Here is a 27,918-nt window from a genome sequence, read left to right as displayed (position 1 = left end):
CCAATGTTCTACAACTCGCATTGTAAAAAATTTTTTCCTAATGTCTAATCTAAATTGACCTCCCTCTATTTTAAAACCATTACCGCTTGTCGTGTCACAACAGGCCCTACTGTATAATGGAGACAGTTTTGAGGCTATTTTGCATAGGCTCAGTATTTTATATTTTTCCATAAAATATGACTAAAGCAATGAAAAGTAATGTCTTTAAAGATATGAATAGCAATCTACTGCTACTGTAATGAAGGAGAGATATATATTCATTAGACTGCAGAAAATACAGCCTTGAGAAAATTCAGTGTACATTGAAACTTTTTTCCATGGGCAGTTTATTCCATGGGAGGCAAAAAGTGCCTCTTCCGTGGCACTGTTAAGGTCACCGTATGTCCAGCTTTCTCTGAATGTGTCCTCTTTTCCACCTGGAAATTTTGCTTGGATTGAAAGAGAGGGCTTTGCCACTGGATGTTAGGCTGTCCAGCAGTCTGGTAGGAGCAGTAGTTTCAATGGGATGCCTGAAAATGGCAGATAAATTGTCACTGTGCTGGTAAAATTTTGTGGTGTGTGTGATGCAGGTGGCAGAGGGAGTCATCCTGCCCTGCTGGGTGTTGGCACCCTGCTGTAGTGATCCTCTGCTTGCTATTGGATACTCTGAGCTCACCAAATACCACTTCTCTGGATTGTCTGCAACCTTGGCAGAGTGGGAAGGAAAGAAGCATCACCATCAAACCATCACCAAACCAGCACAGAGTGATGCCCTGCTAACACTGTGGTAAGATCAAGGACGTATTGAGAGCACCAGTGTTTTCCTCTGTTACCCAGTAGAGTAAATTCCTTTAAAGAAAATCTTTTGCTTATGCATGTGGTTGGGTAGCCTTCTATTAGTCCTAGAATGAGAAATACCTGTTTCGCTCAAGATCTGTCTTACAAAGTATCTGGCAGAACATCTTACCTGATTCTTAAGGAAGTGAATCCTGTAGTTACAACTCCGTTTCTACAGCTCAGCTGAATAGAAATCATTAGATAGACATTTGAGATCACAGTATAATTTCTGAAGATCAGTGTACTTTCTGCATTTCGCCAGTGGCTCCGAGTCACTGATGTTGCCCATTTTAATCTGTTATAACTTGACCTGCCCTTTCTCTGCATCGACTTCCCAAGATGACGTATGGCGATAGGAGTCAAGCTCCTCCCTTCCCTTGACTTTGTCTGTGGGGCTGCTTTTCTCTTTGGGAAAGTTTTGGAGAGAAAAATACTCACTGCAAGTTCAGGACTATAGAAACAGGAAACAAGGGCTTTGTCCTTTTTGATTCGTGTCCAGCATGCTAGTTTTAATGGCAGCGATCCAAGAATAATCTTCTCAGTTGACCATGCGGCCAAAAACACAATGATCTCATTGCCAGTGGCCAGTGACACGTAGATGGTTAGCTAATCAAAGTGGTTTTTTTGTTTTTGCATTGCTTTTTAAAAAAGATTGCGTGGGTTGCCTATCAACAGAGAGTCCGGACAAAGAACATAGCATTTTTTCTATAAATATTGCCAGTGCCTGGTGAGTCTTTCCCAAATACAAAAGTTTGGTAAAGGTATTTTTGCCTGTTTATTTTGTCTTTCTGGATTTATTTTTTTTAATCACATGATGCAAGCAAATTTTTTTTTTCCAGTTTCTTACTCACTTACATTTATTTCCTCAAGTTTCTTGTTTCCTTATTTGCTTCTTATTCTGCTTCACTCAGCGGACCTCAGTTAACAGGAAAGATCAGCAAAACCAGTCAGTTGAAAACCTAGTAAGGAAAAAGAAAACCTATTGCCTTTGAAACCAAAAGTGGGGGAAAACATATTTTACTGAAGAAAATATTTTCTTCCTGGGTATTTCTAGTGGAGCCAAGCTAATTGGAAGTCTAAATTCTTCAGACTGTGGGAGATGGGTGTATTTTGTGTCAGATTCCAGCGGATGGACCGTGATGCTCCCCATCACTTCTCTTGATTTTGATCTGCTTCTTATTCAAAACTCTTAAACATTAATTGAACTTGAGAGAGAAAGAGAGAAAAGAGAGAGTTATAAAGACTCTGAAACCTTTCCTTTAGAACACATGTGTTACAGGTGGGACAGCTGTACCACAGTTGTTGCTCCCATCACCAGGTGTGATGTGAGCTGAAGCAGCACGAGAGCATTACCCTGCTTCTGTGGGTCCCTCGTGTTCGAGCCTGTTCCAGTCTCCTGGGGCAGAAGGAGAAGCTAAACCAACCTTTCCTGAGTCTGGTGCATGTGGAACCTGCCACGTAGCCATTGCTGCTGTCCTTCCCCAGATGGATAGCACTCTGTTTTTTCTTTGTATTAATTTCCAAATGGTCTTATGATGACTGAAACTACAGAAAACTGGAAGAAAATACACATAAGCCTAAGCAAGCTGTGCTTAGGCAGAGCAGGAGCACACTCAGCACCATGTGGAACTACCACAGCTGAATTTTTCTGGTGGTTTTCTGTTTCAAGGAGCTGGGCAAGTTTCTGCATTGCCCAGTGTATCAATAATTCTTTCAGCTAATACGTGGCTGTTTTGAAAGCTTGGCTGTAAACAGAAATGACATCAGAGAAATGTGACTATCGTCTTTTTTTCATTGTTCTCTCCTTTATTTTCCAGTCAAGATAGCAAACCTGAACTCTGTCCAGCGGGAAGCGTCCCCATGATTTCATTGTGGGCCGCAGCAAGGAGCAGAGCATATCTCCAGGCAAAAGGAACATGGGAATATGGAGATATTTAGAAAAATAAACCTGACAGATTTTGTTTTGCTGACACTGTTTTGGAAGGATCTCTGTGAGCTTACTAATACGCAGTATGAGTGCAAACACTGAGGCAGAGAAGATGTTTCCTTATTGCTGCTCCCGGTTTTGAAACTCCCAGGCCCCCACCCCAACTCTTCCCACCTCCCTTGCCATCCCCAAAATAGTTTTCATCCACTCCTGCTTTGAAACTGCAGAGAGAGATTTGTGTGGAGCTCTGGCTTGCCTGAGGAAGTTCTTGCTTTAATCAAACTGAGAGAGTAAAAATGTTTGCAGGGATGTGTAGCTATGAGGAGAATGGAGGCTTTTGGAGGGACCCATCGGTTGCTCCCCCAGCAGCACAGCTGGGCACCCCAAGTGAGGACTCTCTGTCAAGATGGTGTTAGCGATGTAGAAGTGTGTGTGTGTCTTGGGGTAAACATGCCACTGTTATCTTGGTACAAAATACATAATTGGCTTTGAAGACCGTGCCCTTAATGGAGATGAATGCTGGAGCATCCCATGACTGCAGTTTAGTTTGTCCAGTGCTTTCATGGATCTTTGAGAAACCTATTGTGAGTCCTGTATACAACTGGTCACAGCTGGAAAAGTAGAGATGCCCATGAATAGCACTTTGGCTGTGGGCTGAGTGGGTGAGTGGGCTCCCCGTGCCTCGGCTTCATGCGCCCCGATGCTCGCTGGCATCTCCCCGATGCTCTGCGAGATGTGGCTGCAGGCAATGCAAGCCTGCTGGGAAACCAGCGCTTCTCTTTTAGCTATGGACATTTAGCTGCGCTTTTAATTAGACTGAAAATGTAAATTATATTAAAACTCTCTCTTTTTGAAGTTCAGAGAGTCTTAAAAATTATCACAGTAATTAGGCAATATTTTTGATTATATATGAGAGAAGATCAAGCTTTATGGGAGGTGGCGGAGCCCCCAGCAAGTCAGTCTGTGAATCTATCTGCTGTAGTGATCTGGAGCAGAGTTTTTCATCTGAACAGGTCTGATGAGTGCAGCAAGACACGCAGTCTCGTGGCCATTAGCATAAAATGGAAACCCACCTCTTCAGACAGAGTTCAGAAGCTGTGTCGCAGCTCATGTGCTGTCCGTGGAGCAGCAGCGAGGTGCGCTCCAGGGCTGTGCATCCCCTCCCAGGGCCTGTGCAGCTGGGAGCTGGTGATGCCAGGCAAGGAGCCGGCCCAAGCCGCGACACTAGGCGAGGCTCAACCCCGCTCACTGCCGAGCGTGGCCAGGCAGAGGAGTCTTGCCCGTCCTTGCTAACAAGGAAAACCAGCTGAGGTTCACAGGGATGTGCAGAGCCTGGGAAGGAAAATCAGTTTGCATTTTAGCTAGCAGGGAGATCTCATCAGTAAAAAGGTCTGGAAGGAGCTGGTTGTTATTAGCATGCTCATGCTGTCTTCCCACATATCATACTTCCCTCTAAGTATCCTTCATCCTTGTGCTCTCTGCTCAGGACAGGGACTTGTTTCCACCTGCCCGCCCTGTCACTGCTGCACCCCTGCCAGCTGCCCTTGCCTGCATCGCATCCCCCACAGCAGTCAGACCCCGTGCGCACCAGGTACCTGAAGAGCAAGAGGCAATGCTGTGGGAGCCTGTTGGGGGAAGGCAGAATTCAAAAGTGCTTGTTCCTGCCAGCAGATCCAACTTGCCTTACTTCCCACCCTCCGGAAATATTCCCCCAGATTAGTGTTATCAACCCAATTAGCATTTCGAAATTCTCAGCTTGCAGGTGCTGGTTTCAGAAAAGCTAATGGCAGTCTTGTACAATGTTGAGCAAGCCAGTTGGCATCAATTTGTTCTTAATCCCCTGTTCAAGCTGCAAACCAAAATATGTGGGTTTTTTTTTCTTTCCAGTATTCTGTACGAAGTAAATAATCATGAACAGCACAGGCTGCATTAAAGATAATGATGCCAAAATTAGTCTGGTTTTTTCTTTTTACACGTTAGGAATTTGCAGTTGCTTTATGCACAGTTTCTCCTCCCACAGCTTGGGGTTTTTTTAGCTGTCTGATTTAGCCAGTGCTGCTATGGCTGCTGCCAAGGGGACCACGGAGTGAGAGCTGCCAGGAGTCGCAAGCCCCAACTCCCGCTGCCGACCTTCCCCAGGTGTCCCAGATGCCCATCTCTGTCAGGATGAAGAGATGACTCATTTTGCAAAAAGAAGTAGATGAAAGTTTGACTTGAACTGTTTTTAAGAGTGTCTGCAGCCTGTGAGCATTAGAGGTGGTTTTGCGTGGAAGTGTCTGAACAGACGTGTCGGGATCCTTTGCTTTGTGCTGACCCTGACATCATTTTGCAAGTGCAGACATGGCTAACGCTGCCATGGGGCAGTGCCATGGCAGGGCACAAGCTGGCACAGCCACAGCCCAGGTTTGTACCCCGTGTCCTGGGTGGGCTGGGGCTGACCCCTTGCGTGCTCTGAGCTGCCACGGTGGCAGCGGGATGGTTCTGGAGGCAGTGTGGTTAATGCCGATTTAGGGAAAGCTGGTGCAGTCGTGCATTGGTACTCACTCTGTGCCAGCATGGATCATTGTCTGTCCTCCAGCAGTCTTCCAGCCTCGGACTAGTTAATCCCAGATGCCTTCTTTTGCCCTGAAAGACATGTTTTCCGCCGGACACGCCTCCCCCTTGTAGCTCAGTGAGAACCGAGCCCTCATTGCCGGTGTGCTTACGTACCCCATGCGGCTCAGCCGCCTTCTGTTTTACCTCACTCTGTCATCTAAAATCCCCCCGTAGCACCACGTAACATGTCTTTCTCTTCCCTTCTGAACCCTCTTTTCTTCAAAGGACGCCGACCAACTTTGGCCAGTGTTTTCAGAACTGAGCATCTGCAGAAGGGGGGCTGCAGCTGCTCATCCTTCCTGAAAATTTAGAGATGTTGAAGTGTGGATTCAGACGCTTAATTTTAGGAAGACCTTTGCAACTGGTGCTGTGCAGTCCATGTTGCATGTTTGCCACATGCTTGCCCTGCTCATCCCTCATTTTTTTGCTTTCTGCTCTTGCTGTCTTGATTTTCAACCCTCAGCCTTTGCCTGGGCAGACTGTTGCTCTTGTTTGGGGCTGCTGGGTTGGAAGTGAAGTTCTGCACAAGAGCACTGGCAAAGGGAGTTAGGCTCTAGGCCCAATTTTGGCCGGGAGCAGAGCCCACTGAATTAACTGGGACTCTTCCTGTTGACGTAATGGGCTTTGGAGCAGACCTGGACTTCGACGTTCTTCGGAGTGGTGGTTCCAACGTGATCCTTTGGCACTGTGTGAATAATAGATAATTATTTTTGTATATCCTTTCCAAAGCCCACAACTTGTGTTGGCAGTTAGTGCTCCTAAGTGCGCGGAGCTAAGACTGGCAGCCTGGAACAAAGGGACAAAAGCAATAACGTAAGCTTCATGTGGTCAAGAGGAATCATTTCTGTGTCATTACATCCAACTTGATATGAAGAAGGAATTGCTCATCAGCGGCATTTCCGATCCCAGAGCTGGAGGCTGGAAGGCTTTGACAGAATCCATTAGTGCCTGAGAAATGATAGGATGTTGTACACAATACGTTTATGTTTTTCCAAAGGGAAGTGATGGAGTGTATTTCTCATGGATGTTGCTTTTCTGTTATTTCACCTTTAAGTTTCACTTTTCTCTAGCAAAAGAGAAATTTGTGCTTTCCTCTATTCCTGCCACAAAGCAGGGGCTACTTAGGGATGCATGGTAGACGTTTGCCACTGCCCATCGCTCTGGCCTTTTGGAGGGCTAAGGCCAACACTAGCCCCCACGTCCTTTGCCAGGGTGCCCAGAAGGCACTCAAACTGGGGTCACGTGCACTGTTTCTCTCCTGAAATACTTCTCCAGCGAGGCTGCTTGCTAACGGGGAAGACCCTGAGGTAGGGTCTCTGTAAATTTCTGGTAATGTTTTCTGCTGTTTTGGCAAAGCATCTTAGGTTCCCACTTGCCATTTTCTGTGCAATTTAGTTTCTTTCAGGGTATTTTCTCTGTGCTATAACCTCCTGAACTTTTCCATCATGTAGAAAATATTTTAAGGAGTTTGTCTTATGGATGCTCATAGACTTCTTATTTGTGCTCATAGAAGTGAAGCTTTGCAGTGCCTACAGCAGTGGTTTGGAAGGGATGATATGAATACAATGATATTTTACGCATTTTGAATCTGTTTCCATGGTGGTGGAAGCACACGCACAAGGAAGGGAGTCTTCACTGCAAGACTTGCAGACTTTCTGAGGCAACCTGAAGCTTAGCGCAGGACTATGCATCTCACTTTTATGGACATCTGCTGATTTTTTACTGCTGTTTGCTCAGCAGGAAGCGTGGTTTGGGTTCCAGCTCTGCTCAGGCAGCCGAGTACTGCCTGCGGACTCAGTTTCTGCAAGCTGGTGCTACTTATATGCTGCTGCTGCCCAAGCGGCAGAGAGAACACTGAAAGTATGGCATCCTCATTAAATCAAGGCTTAGTCCTTGACTAGGTGTGTATGTATTAATCCCCATATGTAAAGACATGGCTGGAAGCAATGGGGGATGGAGGTTTGATCATTCAAAGGCATGTTATCAAGTGATAGCTGCTACCCGTGGGCATACTTGCTTCTGATGAACTGGGAAGAGCAAGAGGCTATGTGAACCTTTGGAGTTATTCTATGTTTTACTGGCAAAGGAGTTTGCATGGCTGTCATAAACTCTGACATCTGTTATTTCCAGATGCGTTATAAAGCAGAATTAGAATAGATGTGGGTTGGGATATCTGTGAAAGAAAGCTCTGATGCTAAAGTATTCATAGAAAATATGCAGCTTTCATAATTAGTTCTAAGACCTTCGTATGTAATAAGCCAAAAAAAGTGTTAATTATTTTATTTCTACCAATGTACAAAAAAAATAAAAGAACCTTTCTGACTAGGTTCTGCCATTGCCAAATACGCATTTCACTTAAACTTTGCTGTGTTTACATTTCTAGATAATAAAATTCTTTGGTTTATGGACTGCCAGAAGATAGAAAGCTGAGATTAAAGTCTCAGATTTGATTGGGTTTGTTGTAAAGTAAAGGTAATCATGAAACAATGACTATTTAATCAATTCTTAGTTATTTGTGTATTTTAAAGAGGTTCAAGTTTTTGTCAGCCTTATTGTCTTCTCTTTTCTTTGTAATGTGTCAGGGTATGTGGTTGCTATTAAATCTTTTCATTAGTTTGATGGAGGAGGAACATGAGTAGTTCTGTTTGTAAGGAGCATCTTGAGCAATGACAGTGACACAAAAGACAGCAGTCTGCTTTGATTTCTACTGTCTGGAGATCTATTTTGCAGAAAGCGTACATAAAATAATATTGCCAGGATATAAATTCAGTGTGCAGGGACTGCATTTGGAATGAATACCTCTTCTCCCGTGCGTCTGCCCGGCCATCCAGAATCCTCTTTGTCCACTCACTGGTGTGTTACTCGTTAAGAGTCTCTTATTTTAGTCTTTCTACCTTGCTTTTTATAAACTTGGCTGCAACATCTTTTGAAAGAACCTTTTGTGATTTTTTCAGGGTATTTATGTTGCCTTCGTTACCCCAGTATCTCACCATTTCAGCACCTGCACCCGCTACTCCACAATGTACATGTGAGTGCTGTTATTCCCACTTTACGGAAGAGAAACTTGAGGACAGAGTGACAAAAACCATTGGTACAAGGGATTTAGGAGCCAACCCCGCAAAAAGATGGATCAAATCCTATCTTCCTCCTTGATCCATCCTGCATTTCCATTTTCTCAGGCTATCTGGGTGGCAGTGGCTTGGGCTGCTAAGATCCAGGCCGGCTGCTCCAGCCACTCCTGGCAGGATGCCTACGAACCCTATCTGCCAGCGTGGCTCCTGTTTTTAGAGCTCCTTCAGGAAGACTCCTGCATCCAGCTGGTTTGCTGAGGCCAAACAGATGATGGCTGTGAGAATCGGTGACAGCTAAGCCTTGCGTACATGTATGTATGCATCTGTGTGAAGGTCTGCTCCGAAGAGTAAAGTGCAGCCAGAGTTTCTGCTGTGTGCCATCACTTGAAGGGTGTTTCGCAGCCCTGACTGAAGCCATCTTGCATCTGCTAAAACATGATAGGGACTTCCTGTAGCTGTGTCATAAGACCTTTGAAAAATCAGACTGTTAGAGCTTTTTTAGCAAAATAACAGATTGGTTGTGCATGTATATCGGAGAGCTGCAGATGGCAGGCGTGTCAGAGAGTGAAAGGCCATAAAGTACTGCCACTCCATAAAACAGGACTTCCTAATATTCTTTTTCTGACATTTCTGTCAGTAAACCTTTGAAACTTTAATGGGATATTTCACTTGTGAATCTCAAAACACATATATTATTGTGTATTTAGGGCTTAATTCAGTTCCCGATAAAGAAAGGACAAAATTTCCACTTTCTTTATTGCACTTGTTCCAGCCCTCAAAGCGAATGTTGTCTGTTGAGAGTAGAATGGATCCTAATTTGGTCCCATAAAACCACAGCTTGTTTCAACTTTCCACGAATTTCTGAATGAATAGATGATCAGATCCCGTGATGCTGCTCTCAGCCTCGCTGATATGAAAGAGGCGCTTGTCCAGCTGGCTGTACAGCCCTGCCGCTCCTTTGTTGCCTGTAGTACACATGCTCAGCTCCTTTTTACTCTCTCTTTATTTTAATGCACTGCAGCAGGGCTGCACAAAGTCAGACTGGCTTTTAAAACATAACTTTATTTTGCAGCTCTGCGTCTGTGCTCGGTTTTCTTTTGTGCTGCCTGCGGAACAAGGAGGCTGTGTAGTATCTGACACCGGGCTTTTTCCCGTGATTTATTGACTGTGTCAGAATAGCTGTTGTGAATGCTGGGAAGCTCTTGCATATTGTGACAGTTGATATTGATTATGACAGTTTGTAGACTCTAGTGCGTTGTCAGACAGTGGATCGTATTTTGTCCTCTTGCTATACATACCATGGGCTATAGATCATAGTGTTTTCTTAAGAAAAGGGCCCATTGTCCAGCGTTCTCGCTGGCATGAGAGAACTTCTGTAGCGTATTGTGCAACAAATAGCAAAATAGTTCAGGCACCCTATGGGACAGGCAGGCAAATGTCAATAGCTTTAGGAAAAAAAAAATGTGAATAGTTGGTTCTGCTTCTGGCCTTCCAGGGGAATGAGCCGGGCAGTGGGCAGAAGTGGGTAAACTTGTCTAAGGATGTTGTTTGTGAAAATACAGTGCGTCCTGTGTTGACTGGTGACTGGAAATCCGCAGGCTGCGCAGGAGGAGGAGCAGGTTGCAATGGGGATTTTGGCTACCCCATCATTTTTAAAAGGTCTGAAAGTACACGCTTCTAGAAGGAGTCTGAGGAAGAGGAGATAAAGATGTTGGCAAACTTGGGAGGAAGGGAAGGCTGGGACGTGAGCTGCTGTGAGGGGCACATCAAACAGATGCCCCTGAATAATGACCTCTTCCAACTGTTTGGTTTTAGCTGGGTGGTAGTAAAGTAGCACACAGGAGAAAAGATTTTTCTGTTTGCCTAAAAGCTGCTTCTGGGTGGAAAAAAAGTCAACAGCTGAGCTTTTACAGATAACCTGACCAGGAGGAGGGCGTCAAAAGCCGTTTGGTTAATTATGCTGCCATAATTTACTATATTGCTACTGTATTACTGGAGGAAAAATCTTCCAACAATACATTTCTTTTTAAAATAAAACAGCACTTGAGGTGTAGCGGTGACAGTGAATAGGAAAGGAGCCATTCTGATTTTTCTGTTCTTGAAAGGCCTTTTATAAGAGACCACAATGGGTCATAAACTTTCACTCTGAGATAAACTGTAGGAAAATGGCCTTCAGCAATCTGTGCTATTAGAATTTGCACCTCACACTGGGTTTAGATTGTTCAGTGGCAGTTTCTGCTGTGATTTTACATTGATGTGATTAAAAATCCATTTCTGCACGTACTTGATGGTTTAATTGAAATAAATGTAATAGCAGGTCACTTGTGAAACAATTTCTGGATTATTTTGGGCCAGGACTATGGCACTGAGCTGGGACCCAGGGGAACTGGATTCAGTTCTTAACCACTCTGTGAGCCTGATATTGGCCACTCAGACCAGTTCATCTCTTTCATGAGATGAACTCACCTCCATTTCTGGTTGTTTATTTACACTATGAGATCTTTGAGAAGGAACATTTCCTATCAGAAGCCAATTTTGATCTCTCCTAGGATTTCTAGATACTGCCATAATGCTAACCGTATTTTCTGCAATGCGATCTATATTTTCTTAATGAGTCTTTAATGTTAGCAAGGAGACAGAATTAAACTAAGTGGTTTGGTTTCAGTGACGACGCAACTTCCCATTCCATGCTTTCATTGAATTTGGATTAATAGCACTCACCGTGTCACAGCTATATTTCATAATGATAGAATATTCTAGAGCTTGTACATTCACAGCACGACTGTATGCCTCAGTGTGTACGGAGATTTTGCAGTGGCATCTCTCAGTCCAGTATCAGGTATTAGTGCTATACTTATATATTTACGGGTTTTATTGCAGAGCATCCACAGCAATATCAGAAATGCTTTAAAGGAAGAATAAAATGGAGGAATTTTTAAGTGTCAATACAGACGTATTTTATTCATTTTTTTTCTAATTTTCATAAAGTATTTGGAAGAAGTTAGGTGTGAGGAATGAAGAAGTTCAGGTGTTCAAATGCAAAGACATGTCTCCTTAGGTGACTTTTATCTAAAGCTCTGGTCACAGTTCTTTGTCTGTCTGGCTCCTTAAGCCTGAGATAGTGCTTGGAGAATATAATTTTGGTGTTGTGCTGTGAAAAGTGACAGCTTCCCAGCACCGGTTGTAGACTAGCAGTGACTTGTGTCAAGATCCATTCAGTCACTATCGTGAGAAGCCCCTTCCCCTTGGTTTCCCCGTGGCCATTCTGGTGCTCTCAGACTGTCCCATTTGCTCACTAGCCCTTGGCAGTTGTGTGCCTGAGATGTTCTTCAGGTGTTCTAGGCTCTTCAAGATGTCTCTGGTCCTTTGAGTTGCAGTCCTTAAGAGATTTTGCTTTTTTTTTTCCTGAGTAAAGGCATTTGTAGTCACTGCAGAAGGCAGATACATTTCCCTCTCCCATCCCGGGGCCCTGAAATGCCTCACAGGTCTGTTTTATTTCCAGGAGACTGTGGGAGCCTCCCTGACCCTAGGTTGAAGCCTGTTCTCTGATATCGCTGTTATCTTTCTCTCTTCCCTTCAGATGGTGTCCACAGTGTCACAGCAGTCTGCACCCTGCGCGTCACCATTATCACAGACGACATGCTCACCAACAGTATCACGGTGAGGCTGGAGAACATGTCCCAGGAAAGGTTCCTTTCTCCCCTCTTGTCCCTCTTTGTGGAGGGAGTGGCGACAGTGCTCTCTACCACCAAGGACGGCATCTTCGTTTTCAACATCCAAAATGACACAGACGTCAGCTCCAATATTCTGAACGTGACCTTCTCGGCTTTGCTCCCTGGTGGCATTCGAAACAAGTTCTTCCCCTCCGAGGACCTGCAGGAGCAGATCTACCTCAACAGGACCCTGCTTACCATGATTTCCACGCAGAGGGTGCTTCCCTTTGATGACAACATCTGCTTGCGCGAGCCCTGTGAGAACTACATGAAGTGTGTCTCTGTCCTGAAGTTCGACAGCTCAGCCCCGTTCATCAGCTCCAACACTGTCCTGTTCCGCCCCATCCATCCCATCAACGGGCTGCGGTGCCGATGCCCCCCTGGCTTCACAGGTGACTACTGCGAGACGGAGATTGACCTCTGCTACTCCAACCCCTGTGGGAGCAACGGGCTGTGCCGGAGCCGAGAAGGGGGCTACACTTGTGAGTGCTACGAGGACTACACTGGTATGTGTTTATCTTATCTTTGACCCATGATTTATACCTTAGACCAGAAGCCAGGCCAGCTCTTTGTCAAGCTGAAATTGCTGACATTCTTAGTTAAAGTGAGAAAAACTCCTGGCACTGCCTTCTGGTTCGAGAGAAGGCTTGTGAGTGTCACACGTCACTTAGGGTAAGTCCCATGTCACTTAGGGCGAGCCCTGTATCTTAGCGCACACATGGTGGTAGGAACCGCACGTTGCTCTGGGCCGTTCAGGGGCCATGCAGCTGCTGAAGCAACTCTCATTGTGTGAATTTCTTCTCAAAACTCTTCATGCAAACTCATTTCTTTTGTCTGGAAGGAAGAAGGTGGGACACATCCCCTGGTTCATGGTTTTGCGTGTTAACGCCATCCTGGCCCCTTAGCAATCCCCTCGTACCAGGGTATAGTGAGGGTGCGCAGTCTGGGTAGAAGGTCATCAATGCTTGGTTGTCAGCGAGCGCAGAGCATGAGGATGGTTCATGGTCCCACGCAACTGCAGTAATACACATTTATGGGAAGTACTGAAAGTCGGCTCCAGTTTGCATCTGTCCAGATAAACTCCAGAAGGACGTAGCTGCTCCCAGGCCTGTCTCCAGCAGCTTACTGGGGAGCATACTATGCCGCATCATGGACTTGACAGCTAATAAAGATCAAAGTGCTGCTTCTCAAATACTCTTGAGAAGTTATGGAAGAATATTAGCTGAATGTTTTCTGGTGGTTCAGTGAAGTCAATGTGATTATTTATGTATTTGAAATTGCACATGCAGTTAAGTGTTCTGCACTGACGTGCTGCTGGCCATAATTTATGCTGACAGCTCAGCAATGTCTTCTGTGGCCCCCACAGACAAGGGGTGAAGCAGAGGGGGCTGTTCCCAATGCTGCCTCTCACTACTGAAGTTATAAAAAATTGAAAACATAAATTATTTAAAGTCTCCATGTAAAAGAAAATCTCGATGATGTGTATGCCTGCTGGGCTGGATCCAGCCCTCTAGGTGGAAGGGTTTTCCTTCGCTTTCCCTGGCTTTTGGCTTAGGGCTGTGATTAAAAATGTGACGGTGGAAGGAGCGCAGAGTCAGTGAGCAGGGCCATGGCAGCAGCAAGCGAGCTGGGCTTCCCCAGCGAGGGGAACAGGAGATTCAGTCCTCAAGATCAGAGCGGGGCTTAGGGCAGTAGGACCTTCCTAAGGAGATGCAGACAAACTTTTTTTCCTGACTGATGAATCTCTGAATAGAGCCATGAGATGGCTGGGGTATTTGGTCTTTGATGATTGATTTTCCTGCCAGACTTCTCATGAATGACTTCCACACTGAAATACTTTAAGAAGTCCATTATCCATTACATGCAGCTAATGCAAAATACGTGCAGCACTGGGCATCATAAAACAGATTTTATGACCAGTTGATTTAATTTAACATGTTTATGTACTATTATACTATAAAAAGGAATGATTAGAAGTAGCAAGTTTCATTAAACAAAGATATGCATATCAATAGAGTTAATTAATCCATGTCTTGGGTTTTGGAACAGCGTGCATTCCTACATTATATTTTGAGGATCTTTTCCTAGAAATCTTCAGAAAAAAAGGCTAAATATACTCTAAAAATGAAAGAGAATAATCTTATATTAATAATTGATGAACATATTTAATAATTAACGCTGTAGTCAGAACAGACACGGTAGATATTTAGAGGAGAGGCACCATATTATTCATGCACAAAGAAAGATTTGATCTGTAACTGTATATTCAGTGCATAGTTGTAGAGGTAAAAATTAACTGTCTTGCTGCCAGGATTTTAAAGTGATCAGAAGTTAAGGAGTGAGCACTGCTTACAGCCTTGCCATCTTTAGGTTTCAGAGTTAACTATGCTTCAGTGGAACACTGTTGTTTGGAAGGACAGTTTGGGTCGTGATCACAGTCAGGTTGGCCAGGGGAAAACACACCCAACCATGATCAAGAAGGCTCTGGAATCCCTTATCCTGTAGATTGCTACAAATACTATTGAATATTTCTGCTTTATTGCTGAATGAACACAGTAGAAATTTAGTATCTACTCTGTGGCTGGTTTGTGTTACGTCAGTGCCTTAAGGCTCTGTGTTGCAGGAGAATGTTTTTCCATCAAACCTGACACACTTACCCACATACGGTGGCCATTAATTGGTTGATTTTCATCCACTTTACAGAACAAGGTGGAAAATGTTATCAACAAGTAATCTATTACCAGAAATATTTTATAAAGATACTTCTCCAGTAAGAAGTTTTATTTGACCTATGATTTTTTGTCCTTTCTTCAACGCAGTCATATCCTTTGGCAAGTTCAGTTTATAACTATTAATCATGATACTGTGCTTTCCACTTGTATATAAATCTTTACTGTTTACAGTGATGCAGATTTTATATCTATTTAATATTTAAACAGCATAGATTGAACTCAATAGCAGCAGTGTGTATTGGCTCACAAAATGCAACGATCGTAAATTGGACTGAGCAGAGAATTGCTAAGGCTGAGAGCTGGGAGATCCTGGTACTACAGAAAAGTTACCACGGTATTAACTCAGTGTAGTAACATACCAATATGAGGTATTTATGAATCTTTGAATTAATTGTAAAAGATGAAATAGGAATGGTAATAGTCAATGAAATGCAGCCTGCTCTGGGAGCTCTCACGTTTCCAATACCCAATTAAGAGCCTATATAGAAAAATAATTACAAGAAAATACTAAGATCTGTCATCTGTCTGGGCAGATATGCTGCAACTTGATGAGAAATCACTACACAATCATAACCCTGTACTGAATCTATCTGACTGGTGACCTGTTAAAAATATAGCGTTTATTTCCTGTAGAAGATAATTATGTCCTATCTTAATCGGATGGAATTTCCCCCCATTTTTCCACCCTGCTTTGAAGCCCTCCATTTGTTTTGATCTAATTGTTCGTCATTTATATATGATGAAAGTTTCTCTGTCTTCAGGAGTCTTCTGTTACGGGCATAAAGGTAAACTGAGCTTCTTCAAGATATTTCTGAAACCTGATTACTGGCTATTTTGGGGTGGTTTGGAATCAGCTTCACTTCCTGTGGTGCGGGGACATGAGTGAAGAAGGACATTTATTTTTAATCATGTTTTTTTTCAGAGTAGCGACCCTTTTAACTTCTTTTCTTTATATACAAATTAGCGCAGAGAAGTGCACAATGTACACACTAACAATCGTGCCATTGATGGCAGGGAGCTGTGTGCATGGCTACAGAGTTAAAGGACGTAATTTAAGTTACGCAAACAGATTTAATGAACTTGAACACTGTGGAAAGCCTGTGTAATTTTTCCAGCTTTATTTCCCGTATCTTTGAGCGCTGCAGAAGCAGCTGAGATGAACTGTAGGTGAAGGCTTGGACAGAGGTGGAATTGTCTGTGCTCCCCAGGGGCAAACCCCTGAAGAGCAAATGCCTCCTGTCATCCACACTGGTTTTGGTGGGATAGTTGCCGCAGCGGTTCCTGAATGAGCTGTACTTCTGGCCCCATCCTGATGCTTCCTGTAGGACATACCACTGCGGACATAAGTCACCATTGGGTGTGAATTCCCAGGGTTCCTGCCTTGCTGTGAGCGAGCGCCTGCCATCGCTGGATGCTCCTGCAGCTCTCACCCCAGTTTGATGCCCGTGGTCCTGCTGCTCAGCAGCCACTGCAACCACTCTCCTCCGTGGTCTTGCTCTCAAAAAGTAAAATGTAATTTTCACAGAACAAAAGCATTCCAAGGGGGAAAAAACCCCAATCCCTGAAATAAGGAAGAGATTTAATGTTCCCACAGTTCTCCTTAGCACAGGGCACTCTCTGTCTCCTTTGCTACCTAACCTGTAGCAAGGAGCAATTTCTAGTTCATCAGAGAATTTCCCATATCCTCTGCATCTCTCCTTGGATTTCACTTCAGAGGGGGGAAAAAGCTTAAGTGGTTGTAAATCTTCTAGTAATCAAATACAGCAATTAGATATCTTTTATGTGTTATACATTTTTCCTCCTAATCTATTTTTCTGATACCATGTTAACATGAGGAATCATGACATCTAACTTGGCCACCAAGAATTCTGACTTGGCATCATGAGAAGGTAGCTATAGCTGTTTTCACAGCATCATGCCAGAAGTCTCTATCCATATTGTTTAATAAGTTCTTAGCATTTGGCTCTTGCAAACATACAGCAGTAAAAGTAAATGTGAAGATTTGCTTCTGTGTTATCTTTACGTATATGCATTCCTCAGATAGTAATTTCCCAGCTGGGTCTGATAGCAGATTCTCATTTTTCAGGCCAGAGAGATTTATTTGGGAGAATTTCAGCTTTCAAGTAGAGAAATCTGGCAGCCAGGGTAGCTGTAATGAGTGTTTTATCTTCAACAAGAGGGTCTGAAATTCCACTCTTGGTTACACTTGTGCAGCTCTGCTAGAGCGGTGGGATCGTAGGTGTGTAACGACCAAAATCCTGTGCAGCAAACCTTCATTTGATTCCTTCAGGTTCCTTGCGGCATCTTTAACTCCTTGTTTAGCTTCTGAAAGGCCATGGGTTTGCAATGGCAAGGCTGAACAAAGTTTGTCCTCACAGGGTTGTGGGGCTCTGCCAGCAATTTCAAACAGCTGTGACCGAGTTTGTCTTTGCCACAAAACACCAAATAGAAAATTCTGTCATTCCCAAACACTCACATAAATGTAGAGATATTGTCTACATTATGGGACAACTTTGTGGGTCATCTCCCTGATACCTTACTCAAGTGTTAAGGCGATGCAGTGAAGGCAGTGAAGTGTTTTGTATCATTGTTACCTTGACAGTGTCCTTTAGTCCAGGTCTTTAAAGTTATGCTGCTGGATTCCAGGTGCACTTCTATAATAAACATTTGAAAACCATGGCAAGGTCTAATACTGTTAAAAATAATATATTCATTTTCAAGAGTTTAATTGCAGCTATTAGGATACTGTCTGATTTGCATAATTTTCATAATTTGAACGTTGTATCTTTTCCCATTTGCAAAGGTCTTGAGAGTTTTTTATGAAGTTTTTCTGATGATTCTGATGCAGGAAAAGTCAAGTGCTGACTATCAGCTTTCTAATAACTTACATTGTTTCTTGGTGCCTCAGAGGAGAATACCTGGTTGCCTTTTCGTGCAGCTTCTGTATGGAAATACCATGAGAAAGCTTATGTAGGGTGGCTGCACCCCGGTGAAAGTCTGTATAATGTTGCAGTTCTATAAATTTTTCTTCTTTTTCAGCAGTGCTGTGTTGTTTTGATGTTTGTAGTGAAACTAAATCTTTATAACTGCAACACATTTTCCCTTTAATTGCTGTGGACCTGTCAGTCACTGCAGCTGAGATAACTTTTTCACATCTGATGGAGAGATAAATGATTGTTTGCTTATGATTAGTACTCCTCAGTTTTGTTCTCTGCACACCTGGAGCACTGCTTCCAGCTCTGGAGCCCCCAACATAAGAAGGACATGGACCTGTTGGAGCGAGTCCAGAGGAGGGCCACAAAGATGATCAGAGGGCTGGAGCACCTCTCCTGTGAGGACAGGCTGAGAGAGTTGGGGCTGTTCAGTCTGGAGAAGAGGAGGCTCCGAGGAGACATGATAGCAGCCTTCCAGTACCTAAAGGGGGCTTATAGGAAAGATGGGGAGGAACTCTTCGTTAGGGCCTGTTGTGATAGGACTAGGGGTAATGGTTTTAAAATAGAGGGAGGTAGATTTAGATTAGATATTAGGAAAAAAATTTTTACACTGAGGGTGGTGGAACACTGCAACAGGTTGCCCAGAGAGGTGGTGGATGCCCCATTCCTGGAAACATTCAAGGCCGAGTTGGATGGGGCTCTGAGCAACCTGATCTGATCAGGCCTGTCCCTGCTCCTTGGAAGGGGGTTGAACTAGATGATCTTTAAAGGTCCTTTCCAACTCTAACTGTTCTATGATTCTGTGTCCCAGCACAGTCTTTTCCATCAGTCTTTAAGTTTCTGTCTTATTAGTATAACATTTTTGTGAGGAAAGCCCTTTTCTGCCTTTATTGAATAAGCAGACATCTCTGTTGGTGTAGACATGGCAAGCTGTGTCACTGTGGTTGGCAGCAGTTACGTACAGATGGGTATCTCTGTTTCCTCTCAGGCTAGGGCCCCTTCCAAGCCCCTGGGAGCTCTCAGTGCTTGGGCAGCTGGCGAGGATGCCATAAGCAGTGCAGAGAATGGTCCAGAGGCAGAGCTTAACTCCTCCAAACATTTTTTAGAGCATGACTGGTGCAAAAGCTGGAAAAGCCGATCATTTTCTCTTTTTATGATCTTCACCACTCAGCTATGTACTGTGAGATGTAGCGTCTCATAAATCTTACTCTCAGTGCTTTGAAGTTTCCCCATATGACCGTTGCATTTACCCATGCTAAAAAGCAATGAACCCCAGATGTCATCTTGTGAGCTGACTTAATATCTAAACATATAAGGAACCCATAGAACCTATTCTTTGCAATTAGCCATGGGTAATAAGTCTTCTGTTGGCTCTTGGGCAGTGCATGCTGCGTTTGAAGAGCACAGCAGTCAGTTATGATACTTGCTTTCCTTTCTCTCCTTCTAGCATGATGTCCGTTTTGTGTCATGAATTCCTGTAAATAGGCATTAGTTTTGAGTATTCAGATTAAGAGGTATGGCAAAATTCTTGATTTTGGGTCTATCTAGAGATAGTGTCAGAGGACTACGACTTCAGGTCATTACAAGCTGTGCCTGTACAAAACAGTTTTCATCTAAGGATCATTACAGAGTCTGCAAAAACTACTAATGGCAAAGGAAGCCTCTGAGACACCCCTTTGAGCAAGACGATGCTGTGCCCCCTCACCAAAGGGATGGGAAGCTGAGGCACAGCATCTTCATCTCTTCCATGTCACCAAGTCACAAGAGATGAATGTTGGAAGTCTGGAGTTTATATTAGATTCACAGGACTCACTGAAGAGTGGAAATACTTGCAGTGATCAAAGTCCTTTGCTGTCATGTGGAAACCTAGCTACAGACCTAATGTTGTGTTTGTTCTTTTTAATTAGTATTAGAACAGTTTGACAAGACTTCTGTTCTTACTGGGTGCTCCCGCAATGGAGGTGCGATGGCGCTTTGTAAAAGCAAGCAGCAGATCGCACGCCAATGTAATCCCTTAGCCCTGGCCTCAGAAACCGCCTTAGTAATTAATCTCAAATATACTTAGGAATTCAGCTCTTCCAAACAGTTCAGGGTCTAGGAAATCCTCCTTACTGATTACAGCTTGTTGTCTTTTGCTTCTTCTTGAGCTGGCTGTGTGGCTGGGCTATTCTCTTAATTTACCTCCTCCCCTCATCTGCCATTGTTGATAATTTCAAGTAGAATATTGCTAAAAATCAGTGTCCAAAGAGCCTGCGCAATAGCCTGTTTGAGAATGGTTTCATGCTTACAATTGCATTTTTACACCTACTTGCTGTTAACATCATTTATGCCTGTTAGATTAGGTTACAGTATGGGGAGAAGGTAGGTTCTTAATTCTGGGCTGTACAATGTGAAGTCAAGGAGCTTGCAGGCGTGAGAGGCCTACGAGCGCACTCTGTGGCATGAACAAGCGCTGCCCCAGCTCTTCTGCAGTGTTGGTGTTTAATATCGAACCACAATGGCCAGGTATAATCATAGCATGGTTTGGGTTGGAACCCAAGATTGTCTAGTCCAACCCCCTGCCATGGCTAACATTGGCTTCAGTGTCTTTCGTTAAAGTAAAATCTTGTTAAATCCCTGATGTGAAAGTAACACATACGACCCTAAAGCCACGCCAGGCTAAGCTCATGTTTGCTCTCAGGCAGCTGGCTTTACAGGAGCAAGGCAGACTGCTAACCTGGCGTGGGTACCTGCCCACCTCCGGCACCTGGCCTCTCCTTCCCACCTCTTGGCAAGAAATGGCCTGTGAGTGTGACCTTATCGGTCACTGGTGTTCAGTGGAAGAAAGACACCTACTGAGCACCTCAGATTTTCTACTGGCATTCTGGTTAACAATGGGCCAGTCTAAATTTAGGATTCCCTTTGTTCTAGTATACCTGAAATCTCTTTTATTGTCTTTAACCTGTTGTACATATATTTATTTTTGAACGATCTTACTCCATCCATTGTCAGCAGTTTTTAGGCTCCTGGCTTGTACTCCTGGTTTTATATTGATGGGATTTCTCTTACCACACCTAAATGGGAGTCACAATTCTCCCAGGCTTTTTTAAAACCTTTGTTAAGGCACATTTGCTTATCTTCATTGGTATGACTAAAAAAAAAAGTGGAAGATGGAGCATAATTACATGAAGTGGAGCTATTTGATCTTATAATTTTATAGATGCATGTAAAACCCCTCCTCACTGAAGTAGCTAAATTCCCACACGCTGTCATAATTCTGAACGTATATGTGCATTGCAGAACATTGACCTGAGAGAAACTGTACCACTGAGGTTTGCTTTAATCCAGATATTTTAAATAGTTTGTTAAACAACGGTCAGCTTCTCTGTGGCCATCGCTTACAATTGTATTTTCATTAATTTAGCCAAGATGAACCTTGTGTAACATGAGACTTGGGGGTTTTTCTCGTAGTTTAATGTCAGAAAGGTTAGCTGGGTAAAATTTTAAGCCACACAAATGCATTCTGATACACCCAGACATACATTTGCTGAGTGCCCAAATAGCCCATCTATTAGACTACCCTTTAAGTGGGCTTTTTCACCAATGGCTAGGTGTCTTGGCTGGATTTTCCTCACTGAAAACAACTCAGGGAAAGAGGAGAAGAAAAAGGAGGAGAAAAAACCCAACAATTTGCCTTTAAGTTATGTGTGGGGAAGATAAAATCATAATGAGACAGTATTTTTTCCAATGTGCCTCATGTTCCGGAAAGCCCCTCACAATGTTCACAGCATATCAGAGGTGAAGGCTAAAAAAAGAAATTCCAGGAAAGCTGGAATGAAATATTTTAGATCTTCCAAAACAAATAAGAAATTTAACTTCCAAGGAACAAGGTAGTGGGGCTCCTTTTCTCCTGGCTGTAAATACAAAACTGGGGAACAAAACTGAGAAGCCCCTTTAAAATTCAGTAAGACTGAATTACGGAAAACATACAGGGTTTCTGTACATATTTATAGTTCCCAAGTTAAACATTTTTGTTTTCGTCAGTAGATAAACAACAGGAAAGGGGCAGGAAGGATGGTTGGGTGCAGACATGAGGATATCAGGATGATGCCCTGTTAGGGAGGAAAAAAGTCTAAAGTAGTTTCTTGTGTGTCTGTTCTTTGTGTTATGATGATTGAAAGTTTCGACAGTTGAGCACCAGACTGAGGCACTTGGCTTTGAACATCAAGATAATTACAGTTTTGCAATACAGTTGTGCAGACCATGGTGGGAAACGCAACTTCATTGTTGTTGCAAATGCTCTTTTGTTTAGAGCATCATGGTTCAGTGCCTGCATCCCAGCCCTGCTCCTCCTGGGGCAGGTTTTGTTCTGCGACCCTCACTGTACGCCGCCTCCGAATCGCAGCTTCCCGAGCAGTTGTCAGCCCAAATTTTCAGTTTCTAAAAATCAAAATGAAGGTACTTTAGGCTGTCTCTCAAATTCTCCGTAGCTAGGCATATGAGAGTGATTATACAGCATTTTCCAATATAATAATTTTAAAACATATTTTAATTGGATAAGGCCACCCAGCTTCAAGGGGTCAGCACACTGATGTTCATATCGTAAGAAACATTATTATGAAGATGAGTGTCTTATATTAATAATTAAACACAGTCTAGATGACACAGTAAAGTATATTAACTCTAACATGACTGTAATCATTTAAAGTTACTTTAAAATGAAACCATATTTTACACAAAGGCTGAATTTTAGTCTACTAAACTCTTGTAACAAGAGTTAAGTACAAATTGTGGAAACTGGCTGGATTCATTTTTGATGAGTCTGTTTAAATTTTTTTTTTTAAAAGTAACTTTTAAACTTCTACCTAGTCTGGGGATTTAAAAATACATTGATTTTGAGATTTTCTGTGTGAGCTGTGTGAGACATTACAATGGCTTTTTCAAGAGTCATTAAGAAAAAGCCAGCTTCACTCATTAAGTTGCATTTTGTTTTCAGTTTATGTTTACTGACCTGTGTAGGAAATATTTCTGAGACTACCAAAACATAAGATTATGGGATTATCTTTTTAACCCTAATCCTTTTAATTTGACAAGCAAAGGGACATTTTTTTTTCAAATTTTGCCTTCGGTGTGTAACAACAGAAATTTGATGAGCATCAGATTGTTTTTGCCAGTTCTATCTACTCTGTCAAGCAAAACCTCTGAACCCATACGATCCACAATAAAGACAGTTATACACTACTTTCAAGTATAATTTTCTTTTAACCTAATACTTCTGATATAAAATGAAAATGTAAAGCTCTAAAATCCTAGCCCCCTAAGATGTAATTGCAATAGTAGATTTACTTTTAGCATCTTTCAGTTGCTTTATTAATATTTTATGGTTACTCTTCAATTATTCTCACTAATTGACCATTATGCTTCTTTCCACCAGAGCTTCTGGGACCACCTAGGATGTTAAGGAGCATGATTTGATTTGAGGTCTCCCTGTTTCTAAATGCCGTCATTTTTACCATAGTGTTGTGTTACGCAGAAGTTGCAAGAGTTAGATTTTCCTGTGAAAAGTTCTGATTTTTGAAAACACAAAATGCAGGCTCTCAGCACTCTTTCTTTAGTGGAGGCGTGCAGAGTTAGCTGCTTGTGCAGTTAATCTGAGCGGGCTGCTGAGGACAGGGGCAGATGGTTTCATCTGTTCTTTGTCTCTTCTTCTGAGCCGAAGCACCAAGTCTGTAACAGCTACGTGGAGAAAATTAAATGGGATCTTAGTGGAATAAGGGCTGGACTCTTCTAAAGAAAAGTGATGTTTGCCATTGAAAGGGAGACCCTGATCTTCTTTTTCCCATATTCCTGAGCCCTTTTCTTTCTTCCTGTCTTTCTGAGGTCAGTTATTTGCAGATATATTTCCTTTTTTAACTGCTTCAAGATGCTAACTTGCTCAAAAATAAGTGCTAGAGCTTTCCCCTTCCCTACAGATCTGGGATCTGGGAGTTGCAGCCCTTTGGTGTCCTACTTTATGGAAAGCAGCTGAGGGAAACCAGGCTGAAAATCAGCGGGATGCCTAATGGTGCCTGGAAGCATGTCTGGTTTTCCGACTCCTGCGTTCCCCTTGATAAAAGATGTTACTGCAGCCACCACGCCTTGCTTGCTTTCCTCATTCACGTAAATAGTTTAATATGTTTTGAAAAGCCCGATGTGAGGCCACAATGGCCTGTGGAACAACAGCCTTGAGGAATTAACGGTGCCAGTGATGGCGTTCAGTGCCTAGGAAAAACTCCAACTTTGTGTGGCGAAATAGTCTTTTTTGTCATCTGAGCAGAGGCACATTGAGTCTATGAGTGCCCTTCTTCTTTCTCACTGCTGCCCACGGAAGGAGGTGAGAACTAGGTATGGCAGCTGGTTCCCATGCTGCAGTGCCTGCAGGTGCACAGGGATGCAAATACGGACCAGACCGCAAAGGCTGTCCCTAAGGGAACATGTCCTCCAAGGCACGGTGGCTGCTCCAGCCTTTGGTTCCTTCCATGTGCCCCTCCTCGAGTAACACTCCTGGCGATGAATCAAGGGGCATAGAGAGCAGAGGGAAAAAAAATCATATATATATATGTATAGTAAAGGTAGAGGATGATTGTGTCTCATTAAAATAAATGGAAGGAGGGATATTCCTCTGCAAATGACTATCAGGATGTTATGCAGAGATATGTTTTGTTCTTACACCTCCAGATTTCTCATTGGTTTTAAGGTGGGATTTTTAGGAAGATATTTATTCTAAGTAAGACGTAATGCAAATTGCAGACACATGGCATAATCTAATTTGGCTTTTATCTTTGACATCTACAGTAATGTTTTCCCTCTACTAAATGCATCCAGAGATAAAGCTTGGTCTTTTGAAAGGCACTGCTTCATCACCATATCTTACCCCAAATCAGTGCAATTTGCATTATGATAAATTGTCTTACATATAAACCGGCCACAGAACTCAACATAAACTGGAAATTTTGGTGTGTTTATTTTTTCTCTTGTGTAAATTTGTGCTATGTATAGTCCTGGGTGAGGGACAGAACCTAAAAAGGACTCTAAAGCTTTAACTTAACGGGTCAAATGCAGAAGGAGATGACACCTTGTGAGGGCACTGTACGTTATAACAAATAGTTCAATAATTTACAGAGCTTAGAGATAGTTGTAAAATCAGCCAAGAGTAAAGATTAAAACATTAAGAAATTAGCCATTTCATCCCATAGAGCAAAAATTGTTGGTAAGTAGCTGTGGCAGGTTGAACGCGTGGACGTTTTATTTCTCGTTCTCCTCCACTACATCTAACACATTCCAAAAAAGTGCTTTTCATCAGCATTTCCTCAGAAGCCTGGGGGTCATTATGTCCGATGCCATGGGAGCAGGTGGCGGGGAGAAGCCAGGCACGTTGCGTTCACCTCTTTTTACTATAGTGTCTGGCTCCTTGCTCATCAGAGTGCTAGAGGAAAAAAAATCGGAATATTGTGATAAGTTTGTAGTGGTTTTGGTGCTTACACTGCTCCTGGCCTCGTTGCTGGAAGGTGAAAGCTGAGCTATCTGGTGTAGACAGAGTGGAAGCTTAATGACTGAGGATTTTTAATCCTCAGCAGATATACGAGGAAGAGAGCAGAGGTATTAAAAACTCTGTTGTGGCTTTTGTCTGTGCTCTGTTCTTACCAGCACTGGTGGAAGTTGTGTGAGAGGACAAGGTCCAGTGATCATTCAAACTGAGCATATATCATCTTGAGAACATGCTCATAATTTCTGGAATCCACAGACTAATTCATTCCTCCAACAGATGTGCCCCAAATATCACTAATCCTCCTCAGTATTGTTTCTTTTTTCCCCCGAATTATTCCTTCTCATTTAAATGCAAAACCACAAAAAAAAAACCCAAATCCCAAATGATCCATCCATCCACCCATCCCTGCAGGGTGTCTTTTGTTTGGCGTTGTTTTGTGTCCAGGGAAGAGGAGGAGACGAGGAAGAGAGGAACATCTTTGCTCAGCTGGTGCTGTGCGCAGGATCCTGGGCCTGTTTTTGGACTGGCGAGGAACCGAGTGCCGTTCCAGTGGCTGCTCTGTGCGCGCAGTGCTTCCGCGGGCACAGCCGGAAGCAGCTTGAGAGATGGAGACCTGAGCTTTCCTTGCTCTTGTTTTTGTAAAATACAGTTTAGCTTGGTTGCTAGTGGGGAAGGATCAGGAGTTGGGATGAGATCCTGGCCTTTCCCTTGCCTCTTTGGGCAGGCGAGTTTTCTGTCATGATCCTCTTCCTCCCAGGAGTTTACAGGACCGTGGAGCAGAATGCAGTCCCCAAGGACCCCAGTGGGAAGAAGAGCTGAGAAAAGTTAAGGAGCATCTTCCTGTTGGGGTGGGAGCTCCCTCAGAGCAGACAGTTTTGGTCCTGTGTTTTGAGCTGGAATTTGACCACCAAGGGCTCTCACATGCCTTGGGGCCGGCAGATGCCACCCCACAGCTTCAGAGGCAAATAAAAGAAAATAAAAAGCCTCTCATGTTCATTATTTTGGAGCATCTCATGATTAAAGATCTCATGACCTTTTTTTAGCCCAGTCTCATGATTTCTGGAATCTGATTTGTGAGTTATCAGGGATGCCAGGGGGAACCTTTGTGAAAGAAAGCACAGGGAAGGGAGAAGGGTGATGGTAAAGGAGAGAGATGATACACAGCTGAGAAAGCAGCAGTAGTTGTGCACCCTCTGTTCCCACCAGCTCAGAGCTTAGTGCTTACACCGATGGAAAAATTAAACCAGATCCAGAGATAAAACATTATTTCCTGAGTTTCTTATTATAGGATCATTTTCTATCTATTACCTCAGAGAGCTACTTGGCAAGCTGTATAGGTATAGGTATAGGTATAGAGGAATGTTTTTGTTGTTATTTTGCTTAGTACTTTAAATTCAGGTTACTCTCTTGCAAATACATCTTGTTTAATCTGGAACAGTTAGCAATGTACATACGAAGGACAGCTGTCATTACGAGTTGGTGGGGTTTAGTCCTGAACAGTGTGAGTGTGTATGTGCGGTGTGTGCTTGTGGGTGTTTATGTATTTATGTATTATTTTATTCTATCCTGTTTCTCATAATCTGCCTTTATAGTGCAGAAAACAACCAAAGGAGCAAAAAGCAAAAGGGAGGAGGGAGGCCCCAAACTGGACCCAAGCTGGTGTTTCTTCCTGTAAGAGGGTTGAGGCTGATTTTAATTTTCCTAGATCAGGCCCAGTTCTAAAACCACAAATTAATACGTAAAAGGAAAGGCCAAATTATATTTTCAAATTTGAACATTCAGTAGCAGTGTAATGTAGAAACCTCATGACACTGACCATCAGTGTCAGTATTAAGTCTTAACGAACGAGTGCGTCGGCACGGTCTCTCTGAAGTGGCAGCAGGGGTTTGACCACTGATTTCTAAGGGACCTAGATTTTCCCTCTGCTCTTCAAATAGCACTTCTGAGTCATCTGTGTAGAATGGTACATGAATATAGTAATCCCCAAATTAATCATGGTCACTAGTACACCAATGGCTTCTAACTTCTCCTTGATCCAGCTTAATTACTTGGCTGTTTTTTCTAGGTAATTGCTCTCTAGCTTCTCTCATAAAATCAGTAGACCTTGTTTGTTTGTTTGTGTAATGTTTCATTGGTAAGTGGCATTTACTAGGAGATAAGATTTACTTCTCCCATTTGGTTCTGAGGGTAGGGTAGGCTCATGCACCACAGAGCCACTGAAGTAATGAATTTCCCCTTATGGGCAAAATCCAATATTTGACTTGGGCCTACATTTTAGGCAAATTTTCCTGCAGTTTATCCCTGCACAGCCAGTGGAGAGAGGTGGGTGTCTGCTGAAGATGTTGGTCCAGTTCACCTAAGTCAAGCATGAGCCACTACACTCACACGAGCCACCTAAAATGGCTTACAGCTGTATTTCCATAACAGTTAAACCTTTCTAAGACCATTCCTTCATTCTTATTCCTGGGTGCCTGGTCCTGCCTCCTTCCCTTGTGCCTGCTGTGCTATTCATCCCATCAGTCCTAGGAGGAACCTAATCAGAAGATCACTAACCCTACAATAACGAAATGAATGGTGTTTTGCCATCTTAGCTCCACAGATCAGTCAACTGCAGGATTACATGA

At 43.2% G+C, this 27,918-nt stretch overlaps 1 protein-coding gene across 1 annotated transcript in view; it reads left to right on the top strand.

Moving 5' to 3' along the window:
* Positions 1–27,918, top strand: part of CELSR1 (cadherin EGF LAG seven-pass G-type receptor 1) — a 173,213-nt gene that overhangs the window by 59,158 nt on the left and 86,137 nt on the right. The window contains exon 2 of the mRNA XM_086746818.1: positions 11,990–12,628. Within this exon, the coding sequence (XP_086602944.1) occupies positions 11,990–12,628 (639 nt within the window). The remainder of the gene's footprint in view (positions 1–11,989; positions 12,629–27,918) is intronic.

Source organism: Chlamydotis macqueenii, chromosome 1 (genome assembly GCF_036417535.1).
Source record: "Chlamydotis macqueenii isolate bChlMac1 chromosome 1, bChlMac1.mat, whole genome shotgun sequence".
Lineage (NCBI taxonomy): Eukaryota > Metazoa > Chordata > Aves > Otidiformes > Otididae > Chlamydotis > Chlamydotis macqueenii.
The sequence above is the reverse complement of the archived record's forward strand: the minus strand, read 5'-3'. Positions and strand labels throughout refer to the sequence as shown.